The sequence below is a fragment of the Macaca mulatta genome, chromosome 10 (assembly GCF_049350105.2).
Source record: "Macaca mulatta isolate MMU2019108-1 chromosome 10, T2T-MMU8v2.0, whole genome shotgun sequence".
Lineage (NCBI taxonomy): Eukaryota > Metazoa > Chordata > Mammalia > Primates > Cercopithecidae > Macaca > Macaca mulatta.
The window spans coordinates 1280258-1296815 of record NC_133415.1 but is presented as its reverse complement, the minus strand read 5'-3'; the positions used below and the strand labels follow the sequence as shown (position 1 = coordinate 1296815).

General features: G+C 52.3%; 1 protein-coding gene across 2 annotated transcripts in view; it reads left to right on the top strand.

The window, feature by feature from the left end:
* Positions 1-11696, top strand: part of MOV10L1 (Mov10 like RNA helicase 1) — a 71704-nt gene extending 60008 nt beyond the window's left edge. The window contains exons 22-27 of one of the 2 annotated variants that reach the window (XM_015150608.3): positions 1261-1434; positions 7120-7269; positions 9346-9453; positions 10374-10511; positions 10965-11056; positions 11377-11696. In XM_015150608.3, coding sequence (XP_015006094.3) covers positions 1261-1434; positions 7120-7269; positions 9346-9453; positions 10374-10511; positions 10965-11056; positions 11377-11458 — 744 coding nt within the window. In that variant the 3' untranslated portion in view covers positions 11459-11696. The remainder of the gene's footprint in view (positions 1-1260; positions 1435-7119; positions 7270-9345; positions 9454-10373; positions 10512-10964; positions 11057-11376) is intronic. The other variant, XM_015150611.3, reaches the window with a different exon arrangement.
* Positions 11697-16558: the final 4862 nt, after the last annotated feature.

The following is a 16558-nucleotide window of genomic DNA, read 5'->3' as shown; positions in this document are numbered from 1 at the left end:
TGTCACCACCGTCCCCACCACACAGCCTTCAGGGCAGGTGCATGTGGCACACAGCCACAGGTACAGACAGACCCTGCCACACAGGAGGTGAAGGCCTTGTCCTGTGCAGGGCCTGGGCAGTGTCCTGCACCCTCCAACCAGAGCGGCTGCCACAGTGACCCCAGGGGGCGGCATGCTTCCTTTCTTTTCCCCAGCAGCTGCCCGGCTCCAGCTAAGGCAGAGGTGCCATGACTCTAGATCGCATTTGGAGTTTGGAGTAGCACGTTGGAGGGTGGACACATTCTAGTTAGGCTTGACAGAGTCGGGAGGAGTCATGGGGCCAATAATGGGCGCTCTCGTGCCAGTATCACCTGGCGAGTAACTGACAGCACCACAGGAACTCAGGTTTTCACCAACACGGGCTTTGTTACTCATCCCAAGGAGGGAGAGCCCTGGGCGTGTTCTCCCCAGCAGTGTCTTCCCAAGGGACAGTCAGTGACAGGAGGGCAGAGGGTGCAGCATTGCATGCAGAGGACGGCTCCCCATGGCACAGACGCAGCAAGTCCTCATGCCAACACGTGGGTCATGTGTGATGAGCAGTGTCGAGACTGAGCATTACTCTGACTGGTTGAACTCCTGTAGTCCCTGGAGACCTTCCCTGGCTGCCTACACCAGCACCAGGGGAAGAGTGCCTGCCCTGAGTGAGCTTCCCGGGCAAGTTGGAGGCAGACAGTAAATGTGTCCCATGTACTGGTGACATCACAGTCACCCTCGGCCGCATCAGTGAAGTCACAGCCAGGCCTGCCCAGGGCTGGCCATGCCCCCACAGTCACAGTGTCTATACTCTCCTGGACCAGGGGCCCAGGAGCTCTTCCTTCCCTGTGGCCAGCGGAGGCAGGGCTGCGTGGGCCAGCAAGACACTGTTTGCAGGGTGAAGCTCTCAGCACACGAGGGAAGCGTCCATCTGCCCTCCTCCCCGCTGCCGGGTTCCAGGTGGCAGGAACCCTTTGAGAGGCCCCTCAGCCCCACCCAGACCCAGGAGAGGAAAAGAGGGTGGCCGTCACACCCTTTTCTTCCTGATGTTCTCATTTTTCTATTCAGATGGACCCTTGGCTTCACCATCATCCAAGGGCTTGGTCTGGGGGCAGGTGACACACAGGGGCAGAGTCGGGCTTGGAAGTCAGGCGGGCCTCACGTTTGCCGTGCAGAGCCGCTTTTCCTTTGACAGAAACTGTGCCAGGTGCCACCTTCCCCTTGTGACCCATCACCCTCTCCTTGTAGGTCACAAAGCTGGTGAAGAACTACCGGTCCCACGAGGCCCTGCTGACCCTGCCCTCACGGCTGTTCTACCACAGGGAACTCGAGGTCTGTGCGGACCCTACAGTGGTGACCTCTTTGCTGGGCTGGGAGAAGCTGCCTAAGAAAGGCTTCCCTCTCATCTTCCATGGTGTGCGGGTGAGTTGTGTCTTGAACCCGGAGGTGACCATGTCGGGTGAGGACAGTGTGGCAGGAGGTCCTTCCTCCCAGGTGAGGCTCTTGTCACCTGCTTGTGGCGGGGCAGATGCTCCGCTGGTCACTGGAGAGTGAAAAGCCATCAGGGGCTTGTGTCCCCCAAGATGGATGCCGACTTCTCCTGCCAGATGAGTTGTGCCTGGTACCAAGGGGACATCATGGGCACCACTCTCAGGTGGTCACAGCAGACAAGCACTGGGCTCCAAGAGAAGCAGAGCTACCCAGTGAGCTCTGGGGGGCCTGGGGAAGCTTGCAGGGCTGTGTGACGGGATACCCTGGGGCCGCAGGAAGCTCCCGGAGGCCGCTGCCGCCTCCCTCCTGGTGCTTCCCTCGAGGGTTGGAGCTGTCAGGAGAGAGCCTGGCAGGGAAGGCAGCAGCCGCAAGCCCGAGCCCTGTGCCTGGGGCCTGAGGAGTGACGGGCCACCACCCCCTCTCTGAGGCCTCATGGAGGGACAGAGTTAGATGCTGAGTGGCCAAGCAAAATTACAAGCATTCACTAAAATGAGATAGTTTGTATTAGGACTTTAGTTAGAAGCAGAAATCAAGTTTTGCATTAACCCCCTCCCCCAGAGGAAGGGGCATTCACGGTATCTGCAGTGAGGGCTGCACCCAGGCCACAGGGGGACCCTGGTGCAGGTGCCCCTTCCATGCCACGGGCCCCGGAGGATAGGGGTCCAGGCTACACCACTCGGCTGCCTCGGGGCCTCTGCATTCCATGCCCCACCCAGCCATGGCCCCCAGTTGCTCTTCGTAAGTTCCTGAGGGAGAAAATCTGTCTGTGACCTGTCCAAAGCAGTGGGGTGGGACGTGTGTGTGGTGGCTTCGGGGTGCTCACATCTGGAAGGGAGGGAGTCCTGAGGGGCTCTGCAGTGAGCCGGACACCTCAAGACATGGTGCTCTCTGAGGCAGGTCCCTCCCCAGTAGTGGTCTCCCGCCATCTGTCCTCCTAGCTCTGCCCATCCTCAGAAGCTTTCCTGGGTATCAGGAAAACACACTAGTGGCCAGGCACAGGGGCTCGCCTGTAACCCCAGCACTTCGGGAGGCTGAGCCAGGAGGATTGCTTGAGCCTAGGAGTTCAAGATTAGCCTGGGCAACATAGTGAAACTGCCATCTCTTTTAAAAAAAAAAAAAGAAAAAAAATTTTTTTTTTAATTAGCTGCGCATGGTGGCATGTGCCTTTGGTCTCAGCTACTTGGGAGGCTGAGGCAGGAGGATCGCTTGAGCCCAGGAGATTGAGGCTGCAGTGAGCTATGATTGCACCACGGTACCCCAGCCCAGGGGACAGAGTGAGACCCTGACTCCTAAAAACTATATAACTAAATAAAAATAAATGCATGGAGGCTGTCACTCAGCAGCTCTGTGTCCTGACCTAGGATCTGTCACCGGGTAGGCCATGGTGGAGAAGAGGAGTGAAGCCTCTCGTTCTCATTGTGCTTCTCATCAAATTATCCTTGGGTTTCTAATCGTTCTTGTCTTACGAATTTTAACTGCTATGTTTCATGCATACAATTTATCATTGCTTTATCTTCCTCCTTATGTAATACTCTTCCATACCGTCCTGTGTGTGAGTGTTAAATTTCACCTCGTAATATTTACATTGCCGTTTTTTTATTTTTACATGGTATGTCTTTGCTCTCTGTTTTCATTTTTTATTGTATTTCTTAGGAGCAGCTAGGTTTTTATATTTAATCCATTTTGGGAGTCAGTTTGCTTTTAGAGACATAAATCAGTCCAGTCTATAGTGATTTCACATTATTTCTTCTTTACCTTTCCTAGTTATTTATTTCCTGATTCTTTCTAGTTGATTGGTTGCTATTCATTGAACTGTTTCTCAGTTTAGAAGTTTCTGCTATAAGTTTCCATCCCATTAATCTTTTAAGTTTCTTCAGTCATTTATTATTTACAATAAATGAGTAAGTTACATGGTTTAACAACAACAACAAAATTAATTCTTACTGCTTTATCTGGTGGTCACTTTTTTGGGTTTTGTTTTGTGGGGGTTTTTTTGGTTTTGTTTTTTTTTTTTGGTTTTGGTTTTTTTTTTTTTTGGTTTTATTTTTGAGACAGAGTTTTGCTCTTTCACCCCAGCTGGAGTGCGGTGGCGCAATCTCGGTTCACTGCAGCCTCCGCCTTCCATGTTCAAGCAATTCTCGTGCCTCAGCCTCCCAAGTAACTGGGACTACAGGTGCCTGCCACCACATCCAGCTAATTTTTGTATTTTTACTGCTTTATCTGGCAGTCACTTTTTGGGTTTTTTGTTTGTTCATTTAGTTTTGTTTTGAGACAGGGTTTCATTCTGTCGCCCTGGCTGGAGTGCAGTGGCGCAATCTTGGCTCACTGCAACCTCTGCCTCCCAGGTTCAACCAATTCTCATGCCTCAGACTCCCAAGTATCTGGGACTACAGGTGCCGGCCACCACATCCGGCTAATTTTTGTAATTTTAGTAGAGGGGGTTTCAGCATGTTGGCCTGGCTGGTCTCAAACTCCTGACCTCAAGTGATCTGCATGCCTTGGCCTCCCAAAGTGCTGGGATTACAGGCGTGAGCCACCGCGCCCAGCCTGGTGGTCACTTTTTTAAATTGTAGGGCTGGACGTGGCTCACATCTATAACCTCTGCACTTTGGGAGGCCAAGGCAGGCAGATTGCTTGAGCCCAGGAGTTCAAGAACAGTCTGGACAACATAGCAAGACCCTATCTCTACAAAAGATACAAAAACTATCCGGGCATGGTGGTGCACACTTGTAGTCTCAGCTACTCAGGAGTGTGAGGTTTCAGTGAACTGTGATCATGCCCTGGCACTTTAGTCTGAGCGACGGAGTGAAACCCTGTCTCATTCATTCATTCATAAATAAATTTACACATAATATAAAATTTGTCATGTTAAAAACTTTTTTTTTTTTTGAGATAGTCATCTCACTCTGTCACCCAGGCTAGAGTATAGTGGCGTGATCTCAGCTGACTGCAACCTCTGCATCCCAGGTTCAAGCAATTCTCATGCCTCAGCCTCCCGAGCAGCTGGGACTACAGGCGTGCCCCACCATGCCCAGCTAATTTTTGTGTTTTTAGTAGAGACGGAGTTTCACCATATTAACCAGGCTTGTCTCGAACTCTTGACCTCAAATGATCTGTCCACCTCGGCTTCCCAGAGTGCTGGGATTACAGGCGTGAGCCACCACTCCCAGCCTCCATTTTTAAGTGTGAAGTTTAATAGTGTTAAGTATATTCACATTGTTTTGCAGCCTGCAGAACTTTTTTTTTTTTTTTTTTTTTGAGACGGAGTCTCGCTCTGCTGCCCAGGCTGGAGTGCAGTGGCCGGATCTCAGCTCACTGCAAGCTCCGCCTCCCGGGTTCACGCCATTCTCCTGCCTCAGCCTCCCGAGTAGCTGGGACTACAGGCGCCCGCCACCTCGCCCAGCTAGTTTTTTTTTTTTTTTTTTTTTTTTTTTTTTTTTGAGACGGAGTCTTGCTCTGTCACCCAGCCTGGAGTGCAGTGGCCAGATCTCAGCTCACTGCAAGCTCCGCCTCCCGGGTTTACGCCATTCTCCTGCCTCAGCCTCCCGAGTAGCTGGGACTACAGGCGCCCGCCACCTCGCCTGGCTAGTTTTTTGTATTTTTTAGTAGAGACGGGGTTTCACCGTGTCAGCCAGGATGGTCTCGATCTCCTGACCTCGTGATCCGCCCGTCTCGGCCTCCCAAAGTGCTGGGATTACAGGTTTGAGCCACCGCGCCCGGCCAGTCTGCAGAACTTTTATCTTGCAGTATTAAAATTCTATACCCGGCCGGGTGCGGTGGCTCATGCCTGTAATCCCAGCACTTTGAGAGGCCGAGGTGGGTGGATCACGAGGTCAGGAGATCGAGACCATCCTAGCTAACATGGTGAAACCCCATCTCTATTAAAAATACAAAAAAATTAGCCGGGCGTGGTGGCAGGCGCCTGTAGTCCCAGCTACTCGGGAGGCTGAGGCAGGAGAATGGCGTAAACCCGGGAGGCGGAGCTTGCAGTGAGCCAAGATAGCACCACTGCACTCCAGCCTGGGCAACAGAGCGAAATTCCGTCTCAAAAAAAAAAAAAAATTCTGTACCCATGAAACAGTAACTTTCTTCCCTGCAGCCCCTAGCAGCCACCATTCTACTTTCTGACTGTATGAATTCAGCTGTTCTAGGTACTTCATATAAGTGGAATTAATCATGGAGTGTTTGTCCTGTGACTGGCTTATTGCACTGAGCATCCTGTCCTCGAGGTTCATCCACGTTGTAGTGTGTGTTAGAATTTCCTCCCTTTTGGGGGCTGAGTAACATTGTATTGTGTGTATACACCACACTTGGCTTATCAGTTCATCTATCAGTGGGCACTTGGGCTGCAGATATTTGACTGTTGTGAGTAGTGCTGCTATAACAGGTGTACAAATATCTATTTGAGACCCTGCTTTCAGTCCTCATGGGTATATACCCAGAAGTGGAATTGTTGGTAATTCTAGTCTTAATTTTTTGAGAAACCATCATCTTGTTTTCCACAGTAACTGCAGCATTCCACACCACACCAACAGTGCCACAGGGTTCGTTTCCCCACGTCCTCACCACCACTTATTTTCTGGGTTGTTTTATAGTAGCCATCTTAGTGGGAGTGAGGTATAGCTCACTGTAGTTTTGATTTGCATTTCCTCAACGATTTGTGGCCTTGAGCAGCTTTTCATGCACCTGTTGGCCATTTGTATGTCTCCTTTGGAGAATTCAGGTCCTTCGCCCATATTTAATTGGGTCGCCTTTTGTCAGTGAGTTTAAGACTTCCTTATAGTTTTGGATATTAATTTCTTCTATACTATTTGCAAAGGTTTTCTCCCCCTCCGCAGATTATCTTTTCACGTTGTTGATTGCATCCTTTGATGCCCAGACATTTTCCATTTGGATGTAGTCCAGTATATCCCTTTTAGTTATTGCCAGTGGCTTTGGTGTCGTATCCAAGAAATCATTGCCAAACCCAGTGTTGTGGGGTTTTTTCCCTGTTTTCCTTCAAGAATTTTATGGATTTAGGTCTTAGGTTTAGATCTTCCATCTACTTTTGAGTTTACATTTCCAGGTGGTGTCAGGTGAGGGTCCGTCTTCATCCTTTTCGTGTGGCTCTCTAGTGTTTCCAGCAGCATTGGTTGAAAAACTGTCCTGGCACCCTTGTCAAAAGTCATCTGGCCATAGGCCGTATACGCAAGGGTTTATTTCTAGGTTCTCCATTCTACCCTGTTGATCTATATGTCTGTCTTTTATGTCAGTATATCTCATCAATGTTTTCTAAGGAAGAGTATTTTCAAGATGAACAGTAGCTATGTCAAAGGTCTAATATCAAAAAAAAAAAGAAGAAGATGATGAGCCAGCCAGCCCTCCACTCTGAGGCTCAGACCCGAGTGGTGGACTCGTGTGGCCATCCTCCTCTGCAGCGTTTCGCATGGCTGTGAGCCATGTCATCATCGTTTAACGTGTGCCATCTGCCCTGCTCCCAGTAAGTTGTGTGTGAGAGCAGGGGTCCGTTCTGTCATATTCGGTGTGTCTTCCCAGCACCAGCCTCAGCTCCGGGGTTGCAGCCTCTTCTGGCGAATATTCATGGAGTGAAGGAGGTTTCCCTCTTCATCAACCCAGGGCAGCGAGGCACGGGAGGGAAAAAGCCCATCGTGGTTCAACCCGGCCGAGGCTGTCCAGGTCCTGCGCTACTGCTGCCTCCTGGCCCAGAGCATCTCCAGTCAGGTGTCTGCCAGCGACATCGGCGTCATCACGCCCTACCGGAAGCAGGTACGCCCTGCCCAGGCACGCCTGGCTCTGTGAGGCCCCTGCAGCCCCACAGAGGCAGGAACGAGCTCCTTTGAGCAGCAGCAGGTTTTAAAGGAGCAGAACCGCACTGGAATGTCATTCAGCACGAGAGGCCGGCCGGCTGCCATCCAGAACCGCACTCGAATGTCATTCAGCACGAGAGGCCGGCCGGCTGCCATCCACGCGCCAGTTCCAGGCTTTTCTATGGCCGGAGCCTAGAACAGTTTTTACATTTCTAAATGGTTACATTTATATGTCCCTTGATATTTGGCCCTTTGGGAAAACATTTGCCAGCCCCCAGCTCTAACCCAGTATTTCTCAAAGGGGTGACTTTGGTTATATTTGAATGTTATATTTGAATGGGACACTTCTCATTTCCTGTGACTGCGGTGTGATTCTAGGGGAGTTAGTGGCCCCGGAGGCCCAGGGACTGGTCCCAGGAAGCATCTCCACACGTTCACAGTGGCCCTGGAGCTCTGGTGGGGACGCGGGTGGCTCCCGTGCCGAACACTTTCATGAAGTATGTGTCCCTGTGGCGTTCACACCACCAAGCAGAGCTTGGAAAGAACCCCCAAAATGCAGAAGAAAAGGTGGGTCCCCTAGGCTGTCACAGTAACAGATCAGCTGTACCACGGGCGTGCCCACCGCAGGGCCCTTCACAGGTGTTATGTTTCCTTTTGTCTGACCTCAGGGCCTCAAGAGGTGAGTGCTTAGCTCTCCCAGAGGTACAGAGTAATGAAGGCTTGTGGAGACAAGTAAGTTGCCAGACATCACACAGCCAGTGTCCTGGTGTCAACCTCAGCTTGTAGGTGCCGTCCTGCTGAGACACACACCTCAGCTCTAAGCAGCAGACACGCATCTCATTTCTCCTGAAGGACTTCCTCCATCCTTGATGTGTGCTTGTGGGGAGGGAGGATTTTCCACATGAAACTTGGCTTTCCTAATAAGCATTATCCCCCGTCCCCAGTTTAACTAAAACTGGAATTTGTCTTCTAATCAATTCAGATTGGAAGAAAACAATAAAGAATTAAAAAACAGGCCAGGCGCGGTGGCTCAAGCCTGTAATCCCAGCACTTTGGGAGGCCGAGACGGGCGGATCACGAGGTCAGGAGATCGAGACCATCCTGGCTAATACGGTGAAACCCCGTCTCTACTAAAAATACAAAAAACTAGCCGGGCGAGGTGGCGGGCGCCTGTGGTCCCAGCTACTCGGGAGGCTGAGGCAGGAGAATGGCGGGAACCCGGGAGGCGGAGCTTGCAGTGAGCTGAGGTCCGGCCACTGCACTCCAGCCCGGCGACAGAGCAAGACTCCGTCTCACAAAAAAAAAAAAAAAAAAAAAAAAACAATATTGCACATTGGCCAATATTTGGTTCACGCTGTGATGTGTAAAGAAATGAATATGTACAGGCCGGGGGCGGTGGCTCACGCCTGTAATCCCAACACTTAGGGAGGCTGAGGTAGGTGGATCACAAGGTCAGGAGTTCAAGACCAGCCAGGCCAACATGGTGAAACCCTGTCTCTATTAAAAAATACAAAAAATTAGCCGGGTGTGGTGGCAGGCGCCCGTAATCCCAGCTACTCAGGAGGCTGAGGCAGGAGAATTGCTTGAACCAAGGAGGTGGAGGTTGCAGTGAACCGAGATCACGCCACTGCACTCCAGCCTGGGTGACAATAAGACTCCATCTCAAAAAAAAAAAAGAAGGCCGGGCGTGGTGGCTCAAGCCTGTAATCCCAGCACTTTGGGAGGCTGAGACGGGCGGATCACGAGGTCAGGAGATCGAGACCATCCTGGCTAACATGGTAAAACCCTGTCTCTACTAAAAAAATACAAAAAACTAGCCGGGCAAGGTGGTGGGCGCCTGTAGTCCCACCTACTCGGGAGGCTGAGGCAGGAGAATGGTGTGAACCCGGGAGGCGGAGCTTGCAGTGAGCTGAGATCCGGCCACTGCACTCCAGCCTGGGCGACAGAGCGAGACTCCGTCTCAAAAAAAAAAAAGAAAAAGAAAAATGGATTCGTACAGTGTTATCTTTAGTCTTTCTTTTAATCTGTTCTCAAGGTGGAGAAAATCAGAATTCTTTTGCGTAATGTTGATCTGATGGATATAAAGGTTGGATCAGTAGAGGAGTTTCAAGGACAAGAGTATCTGGTCATCATCATTTCTACCGTAGGTATCCCTGTTCTCCGTGGGGTTGGCCAGTCAGGCGCTTGCTACCTTGGGGGTTTGGGGGGCTTCAGATCTAAAGGGGCAGAGGCCGATTCCCAGCACAGAGAAGCAGCTATAGGCGGAGACTCCCTAGGCCCAGGAGCCATCGTGAGCCGTGGCTGTGGGAAGGTCTTTGAAAACAATACTCAAAAGACTAAGACAGGAAAGTAAAGAGAAGGGACCCAGGAAGACATGGTGAATGCCTTGGAGAAGGAGGGACACGAAGTTGGAAGAACAGGCAGCTGAGGAGCAGAGAGTGGGAGGGCAGGTACCAACGGGAGAGCCCCTAAGACCCCGCCATCCAGACAGCCACAAGCATGAGGGCTCCCTGTCTGCAGACGGAGTCCAATGAGTCCCACCCCTTTCTGCTGCCCCTCCTCCTCCCTTCCTCCTCCCCTCCTCCCCCCTCCTCCTCCCCCTTCTCCTCCCCTCCTCCTCCCCCTCCTCCTCCCCTCCTCCCCCTCCTCCTCCCCTCCTCCCCCTCCTCCTCCCCTCCTCCCCCTCCTCCTCCCCCTCCTCCTCCCCTCCTCCTCCCCCTCCTCCTCCCCCTCCTCCTCCCCTCCTCCTCCCCTCCTCCTCCCCTCCTCCTCCCCTCCTCCTCCCCCTCCTCCCTTCCTCCTCCCCCTCCTCCTCCCCTCCTCCTCCCCTCTTCCTCCCCTCCTCCTCCCCTCCTCCTCCCCTCCTCCTCCCCCTCCTCCTCCCCCTCCTCCCTTCCTCCTCCCCCTCCTCCTCCCCCTCCTCCTCCTGTTTCTTTTTGAACCAAAAAGGAGGTCGTTCTGCTTTTTAACATTCTAAATGTTTTCATATGTCAAGAGTTTCTCTTCATGCCCCCCAAAAATTTAAAACGCCATTTTTTTTTATTCATCTCTGTGTGCTTTTAGGTACGGTCAAATGAAGATAGATTTGAAGATGATCGATATTTTTTGGGTTTCTTGTCCAACTCAAAAAGATTTAATGTTGCAATCACCAGACCCAAAGCTTTGCTGATAGTGCTGGGAAACCCCCATGTTCTCGTTCGAGTGAGTTTTCAGGCACTGGGTGGGCTGTGATCACTTAAGGAGGGAGGGACCGGGCCAGGCGTGGTGGCTCACACCTGTAATCCCAGCACTTTGGGAGGCCAAGGCGGGTGGATCACGAAGTCAGGAGATGGAGACCATCCTGGCTAACACGGTGAAACCCCATCTCTACTGAAAAATAGAAAAAAACTAGGCGGGCGAGGTGGCGGGCGCCTGTAGTCCCAGCTACTTGGGAGGCTGAGGTAGGAGAATGGCGTGAACCCGGGAGGCAGAGCTTGCAGTGAGCCGAGATCGCACCACTGCACTCCAACTTGGGCGACAGAGCGAGACTCCGTCTCAAAAAAAAGAAAAGAAAAGGAGGGAGGGTCCAGGTCACTGGGGATGAGACGCACGTGGCACCAGGAGACATGGGGCCTTCACTTGCTCTCATGCCAGGCTAATTGTTATTGCCAACAGGACCCCTGTTTTGGTGCTTTGCTGGAATACAGTATTACAAATGGTGTTTACATGGGATGCGATTTACCTCCTGAACTGCAGTCTCTGCAAAAGTGAGCACTTCTGCTGTCTTCCTCAAGGACAGGCTGGCTCTAGAACATGCTCTAGCCTGCTCTCCCCTGCTCCCCTCACCCCCACCCACATGCCCCCCAACCCACTGTAGCCTTAGTCCTCCGCCAGCCACCTTCCTCAGCTCATCCTAGGCTTCAGCAGTCAGCGTTTCCTGGACATTCGGGGTCATGTCACCTGTCTTGCATAGGCTAACAGGGTAAACTAAGTCCCCTTGTAAAACCCACAGTGGGAAAAAGAGTGCAGCTCCCAGCCTGCTGTGGGAGCCTGACTCACTGGCCATCCACTTCTCCTCTCTCTGCAGCTGTGGCGACGGGGTGGCAGACCCCTCCTACCCAGTGGTGCCAGAATCTACAGGACCAGAGAAGCATCAGGAGCCCAACTGATCTGCAGTGGCTGACAGCAGCGAAACCATGTGTTCGGCCTGGCCACGATGCTGTTTCCATCTGCTCCGTGGCTCCTGTGGCCTGCCCTTGTCTCACAGCCAGGCGGGGCTGTGTGTGGGTGTGGGGCTGCCAGGTTGAACCCAGCTGCTGCTGCCCTGACTTTGGCATATGCCAGCCTGTTCCTGCCACGGGGCAGTCACTGCCACCCACCCTGAAATAAACCCTCGAGTGACCCCCAGCAGCCTTTCCACCTCGAGATGTGTGCCCATGTCAGTGATGACCAGGGTTTCATGTGGCCTCTCACCCCTGCTAGCACAGGTTTTAGAGATGGCTTGCTGTCCACTTCACCTGAACTAGCCGTGTGCCAGGCTCCAGGCAAGGCTGCCAGCTCCACTCAGCAGAGCGCCAGGGCCATGGACCAGGCATGTAGAGCCCACAGGGCCTGAGGCTTTACATGGGGCCAGGGTTGTGGGGGTGGCAGTCAGGCCTGCCCTAGGCCCAGTACTTCTGGGAGTTTGCAGCTGGGTGGGTTCCTGGGTGCAGGCCTGCACCCTAGGGGTACTGAATTTAGGGGTCCTTAGAACACATCTCTGGGCCAGAAATAAAACACGTGGAGACGGGCGACGCATCTCAGGCCAGGAGGAGCAGAGAAGTGGCAGGAAGAACACTTGGGGTGAGCCCCGCACTGTCCTCAGCCTGGTAGGCCCAGGCAGAGCCCCCATGCACGGAGGCTGCTGTGCCCACGCTCCTGCAGCCAGCATTTGCTGGACTCCCGCTGCAGAGCAGAAGTCCTGGGGCAAGAACCTCTCCATCCCGTCAACCCCAAATCGAAGGGGCGCCCCCAGGGAGGCTGGGGACCTTTCTGACCCAGGTGAGGGGAGCTGACACTGAGAGGCCGCCTCTCTGGGCTCAGTGACCTGGATGTCCTGGCAGGTGGGAGAGAGGCAAGAAGCAGGCATGGGGTCCACACCTGAGGGAGTGCTCTTGGGCAGAGACGTGGGGAGCCACTATTGAGGCTGGGCAGGTGTCGTCAGCTGGGGACACCTCAGCAATGATCTGGCGTGTGTCCGGCGTGGCAGGAGACCAGGCAGGGTCATTCTATAAAGGACTCGGGGCACCTGTTCGCTGGTGCAAGAGTGGCAGGGAAGCTGTCAGGTGACAGGGAGGGAGGGGAAGAGAAGGAGGTCAGTGAGGAGGCTGCCCTGGAGGGGCCCAGGCTATGGGGAAGGCAGCACTGCTCAGCCACCCACACATCCCTGCAAAGCAAGGCAAGGGGAGCAGAGGCAAATGGGGCCTGTAGACAGGTGTCATCTGCACAGGATTTTGGACTTTTTTTGAGACAGAGTCTTGCTCTATTGCCCAGGCTGGAGTGCAGTGGCACAGTCATGGCTCACTGCATCCTCAACCTCCCAGGCTCGGGTGATCCTCCCACCTCAGCCTCCCAAGTAGCTGTTACTACAGGTGTGCACCATCACACCTGGCTAATTTTCTGTAGAGACAGGATTTTGCCATGTTGCCCAGATTGGTCTCAATCTCCTGGGCTCAAGTGTTCCGCTCACCTCAACCTCCCAGGTAGTTGAGATCACAGGCGTGTGCCACCACACCTGGCTAATTTGCTTATGATTATTTGTAGAGGCAGTCTCGCTATGTTGGCCAGGCTGGTGCAGAGTTTTCAACTTTGGTGCTTGGAGTCCCCTAAATGAAACCTTAAGGGAGTGTATCTCTTCCCTCATTTTTTTAGTTATCTAAGGTTTTTCTTCATCATGTTTTAAACGTGCTTATGATGTAAGTCACAGCATATTATAAATCTTGCCATTTTATTTTTATTTTTTATTATATTTATTTTTTTATTTTTTTATTTTTAAATTTTTTTTTGAGATGGAGTCTCACTCTGTCGCCCAGGCTGGAGTGCGGTGGTGCAATCTCAGCTCACTGCAAGCTCCGCCTCCCGGGTTCACGCCATTCTCCTGCCTCAGCCTCCCGAGTAGCTGGGACTACAGGTGCCGCCACCACGCCAGGCTTATTTTTTGTATTTTTAGTAAAGACAAGGTTTCACCAAGTTAGCCAGGATGGTCTCCATCTCCTAACTTTGTGATCCACCCGCCTCGGCCTCCCAGAGTGTTGGGATTACAGGCGTGAGCCACCGCGCCTGGCCAAATCTTGCCATTTTAAAGAAAAACAATTTAAACAGCGTTTTCAGTGTATCCAGTGGAACAAAAAATGCCATTACAATGTGATACCATCATCCACTTAGAGGACACCAGCAAGTTGTTCTTTCACAGCTAGAAAGTCTATTTCAATATTCTTTTCCTTGAACTCACATTTCTATTCCACTCGCCCACATGTTTGTATCCTAATGCAAAATGTGTTATGTTTGAAAGGTGTGGGCATCTGGGCACAGAGCAGGATTTCACCCCCACCTCCTTCACCACCACAGGTGTGTAAGGCCAGTGACGTCGCCGATGCGAAGGCTCTGAGGGCAGAAGGCAGCTCACCCCCACTCCCCACTGGACACCGGGGCGAGGGCTGCTGTGCCAGGCTGAGGACAGCGGGACAGCCCCCAGCCTCCCTGGGAGCAGTGTGTGGGGCAACAACCAGGGCTGCTGTTGGCGTCTGTTACTGTGGCATGGCCTGGCCTGTCCCTACCAAACACATCTCAGCACACCCTGACCAAATACACGCACTGAGGCTTAACATGGGAACAATCTGGCCGATTGTTATTCTTATGATTATTATAAATACCCAATCAAAATGACATGCATACATTTCCAGTTTTAGTAATAAGCATAAAAATAAAATTGAACTGGAAATTTTTTTTCTTTTTTCTTTTTTCTTTTTTTTTTGAGATGGAGTTTCACTCTGTCGCCCAGGCTGGAGTGCAGTGGCACAATCTCAGCTCACTGCAAGCTCTGCCTCCTGGATTCAAGCGATTCCCCTGCCTCAGCCTCCTGAGTAGCTGGGATTACAGGCGTATGCCACCATGCCTGGCTAATTTATTTTATTTTATTTTTTTCTTTTTCTTTTTTCGAGATGGAGTCTCACTCTGTCGCCCAGGCTGGAGTGCAGTGGCACGATCTCGGCTCACTGCAACCTCCGCCTCCCAGGTTCAAGCGATTCTCCTGGCTCAGCCTCCCAAGTAGCTGGGACTGCAGGTGCCCGCCACTACACCGGCTAATTTTTTTGTATTTTTAGTAGAGACGGGGTTTCACTGTGTTAGCCAGGATGGTCTCGATCTCAACCTCGTGATCCACCTGCCTCAGCCTCCCAAAGTGCTGGGATTACAGGCGTGAGCCACCACGCCTGGCCACCTGGCTAATTTTTGTATTTTTAGTAGAGATGTCGTTTCACCATGTTGGCCAGGCTGGTCTTAAACTCCTGACCTCAAGTGATCCGCCCACCTCAGCCTCCCAAAGTGCTGGGACTACAGGCGTGAGCCACCGCACCTGGCCAGAAATGCATTATTTAATTATCTGTATGGGGCTTATTTGCAAATAATGTCTTCATGCGAAGATATTACTTAGGGCAGAAATGAAAGTTTGTCAGTTTTTTTTCCTGATTTTCATCTTCATGGATATGGAAGCTCAGAAAGCTTGTTGGCCTGAAGAAAGATGGGAATACAAGCTCTGCACAGCACTCACCATCTTCAAGATCCTTCCATGTGTTGAAATCTCATGTTAATGTATCACCAAGAGAAAGAAGCAGCTGCTCCCACAATATGGGGATTTGGGAAGACTGTCCTCCAGTCTGGGCCACCGGAGTGTGAAGACCGCAGGGGTGGACCCTTCACTCCCTCCGCACATCCTCCTGAGGAGGGTAGCAGGCCAGGCAGCCAGGGTGTCATCACGGACCTTTGCTCATCATTCCACTCACCTGGAATGAAGATGGCAGCCAGGGTGCCGAGTTTGAATCCAGGTCCCGGCTCTGCCACAGGCGTTCCTCTTGTCAAGCTCCCACCACTTCCTGTGCGAGACAGTGACTGGCCAGTGGTGCTCAGTGGCGCTCAACAGGCATGCAAGATCACACCCACTCAACCATCCTTGTTCACTGAAAAGCTGCTGTGGCCCAGATGCTGCCCCAGGCAGGGGGGCAACATGCAAAACAAATGCAGCAGGTGCAGGGGCTCATGCCTGCAATCCCAGTACTGTGGGAGGCCAAGGTGGGGGGTGGGGGGGCTGGGGGGATCAGGAGTTTGAGGCCATCCTGGGCAATATAGTGAGACCCCGTTTCTACAGATAAAAAAATTTTAAGGCCGGGCGCGGTGGCTCAAGCCTGTAATCCCAGCACTTTGGGAGGCCGAGGCGGGCGGATCACAAGGTTAGGAGATCGAGACCACAGTGAAACCCCGTCTCTACTAAAAATACAAAAAATTAGCCGGGCGCGGTGGCGGGCGCCTGTAGTCCCAGCTACTCAGGAGGCTGAGGCAGGAGAATGGTGGGAACCCGGGAGGCGGAGCTTGCAGTGAGCTGAGATCGCGCCACTGCACTCCAGCCTGGGCAACAGCGTGAGACTCCGTCTCAAAAAAAAAAAAAAAAAAAAAAAAAAAAAAATTTTAAGGTCAGGTGCAGTGGCTTATGCCTATAATCCCAACACTGGGAGGCTGAGGCAGGAGGATCACTTGAGCCCAGGAATTCGAGACCAACCTAGGCAATGTGGCGAAACCCCATCTCTATCAAAGCAATTAGCCAGGTATGGTGGTGCATGCCTGCAGAACCAGCTACTCAGGAGGCTGAGGTGGGAGAATCCCTTGAGCCCAGGAGACGGAGGTTACAGTGAGCCAAGATCACACCCCTGCACTCCAGCTTGGGCAACAGAGAGACCTTGTCTCAAAAAATAATAGTAACAATGTAAAGAAGCCAGGCGTGGTGGCATGCATCTATAATGCCAGCTACTTGAGGGATCAAGGTGGGGGAATTGCTTGAGCCCAGGAGTTCAGGGTTGCAGTGAGCTCTGACCAGTGATGCTCAGGGTTTGCGCAGACCGCGAACACAAACCGCTAGGAATAAAGAAACTCAAAGTACCTCGAAGCTACACTCCCTGCCTCAGAATGGTAGATGCTAGACGGTGGATAGGTCTGAGAGCTGGAAAGAAGATGGTAGATGC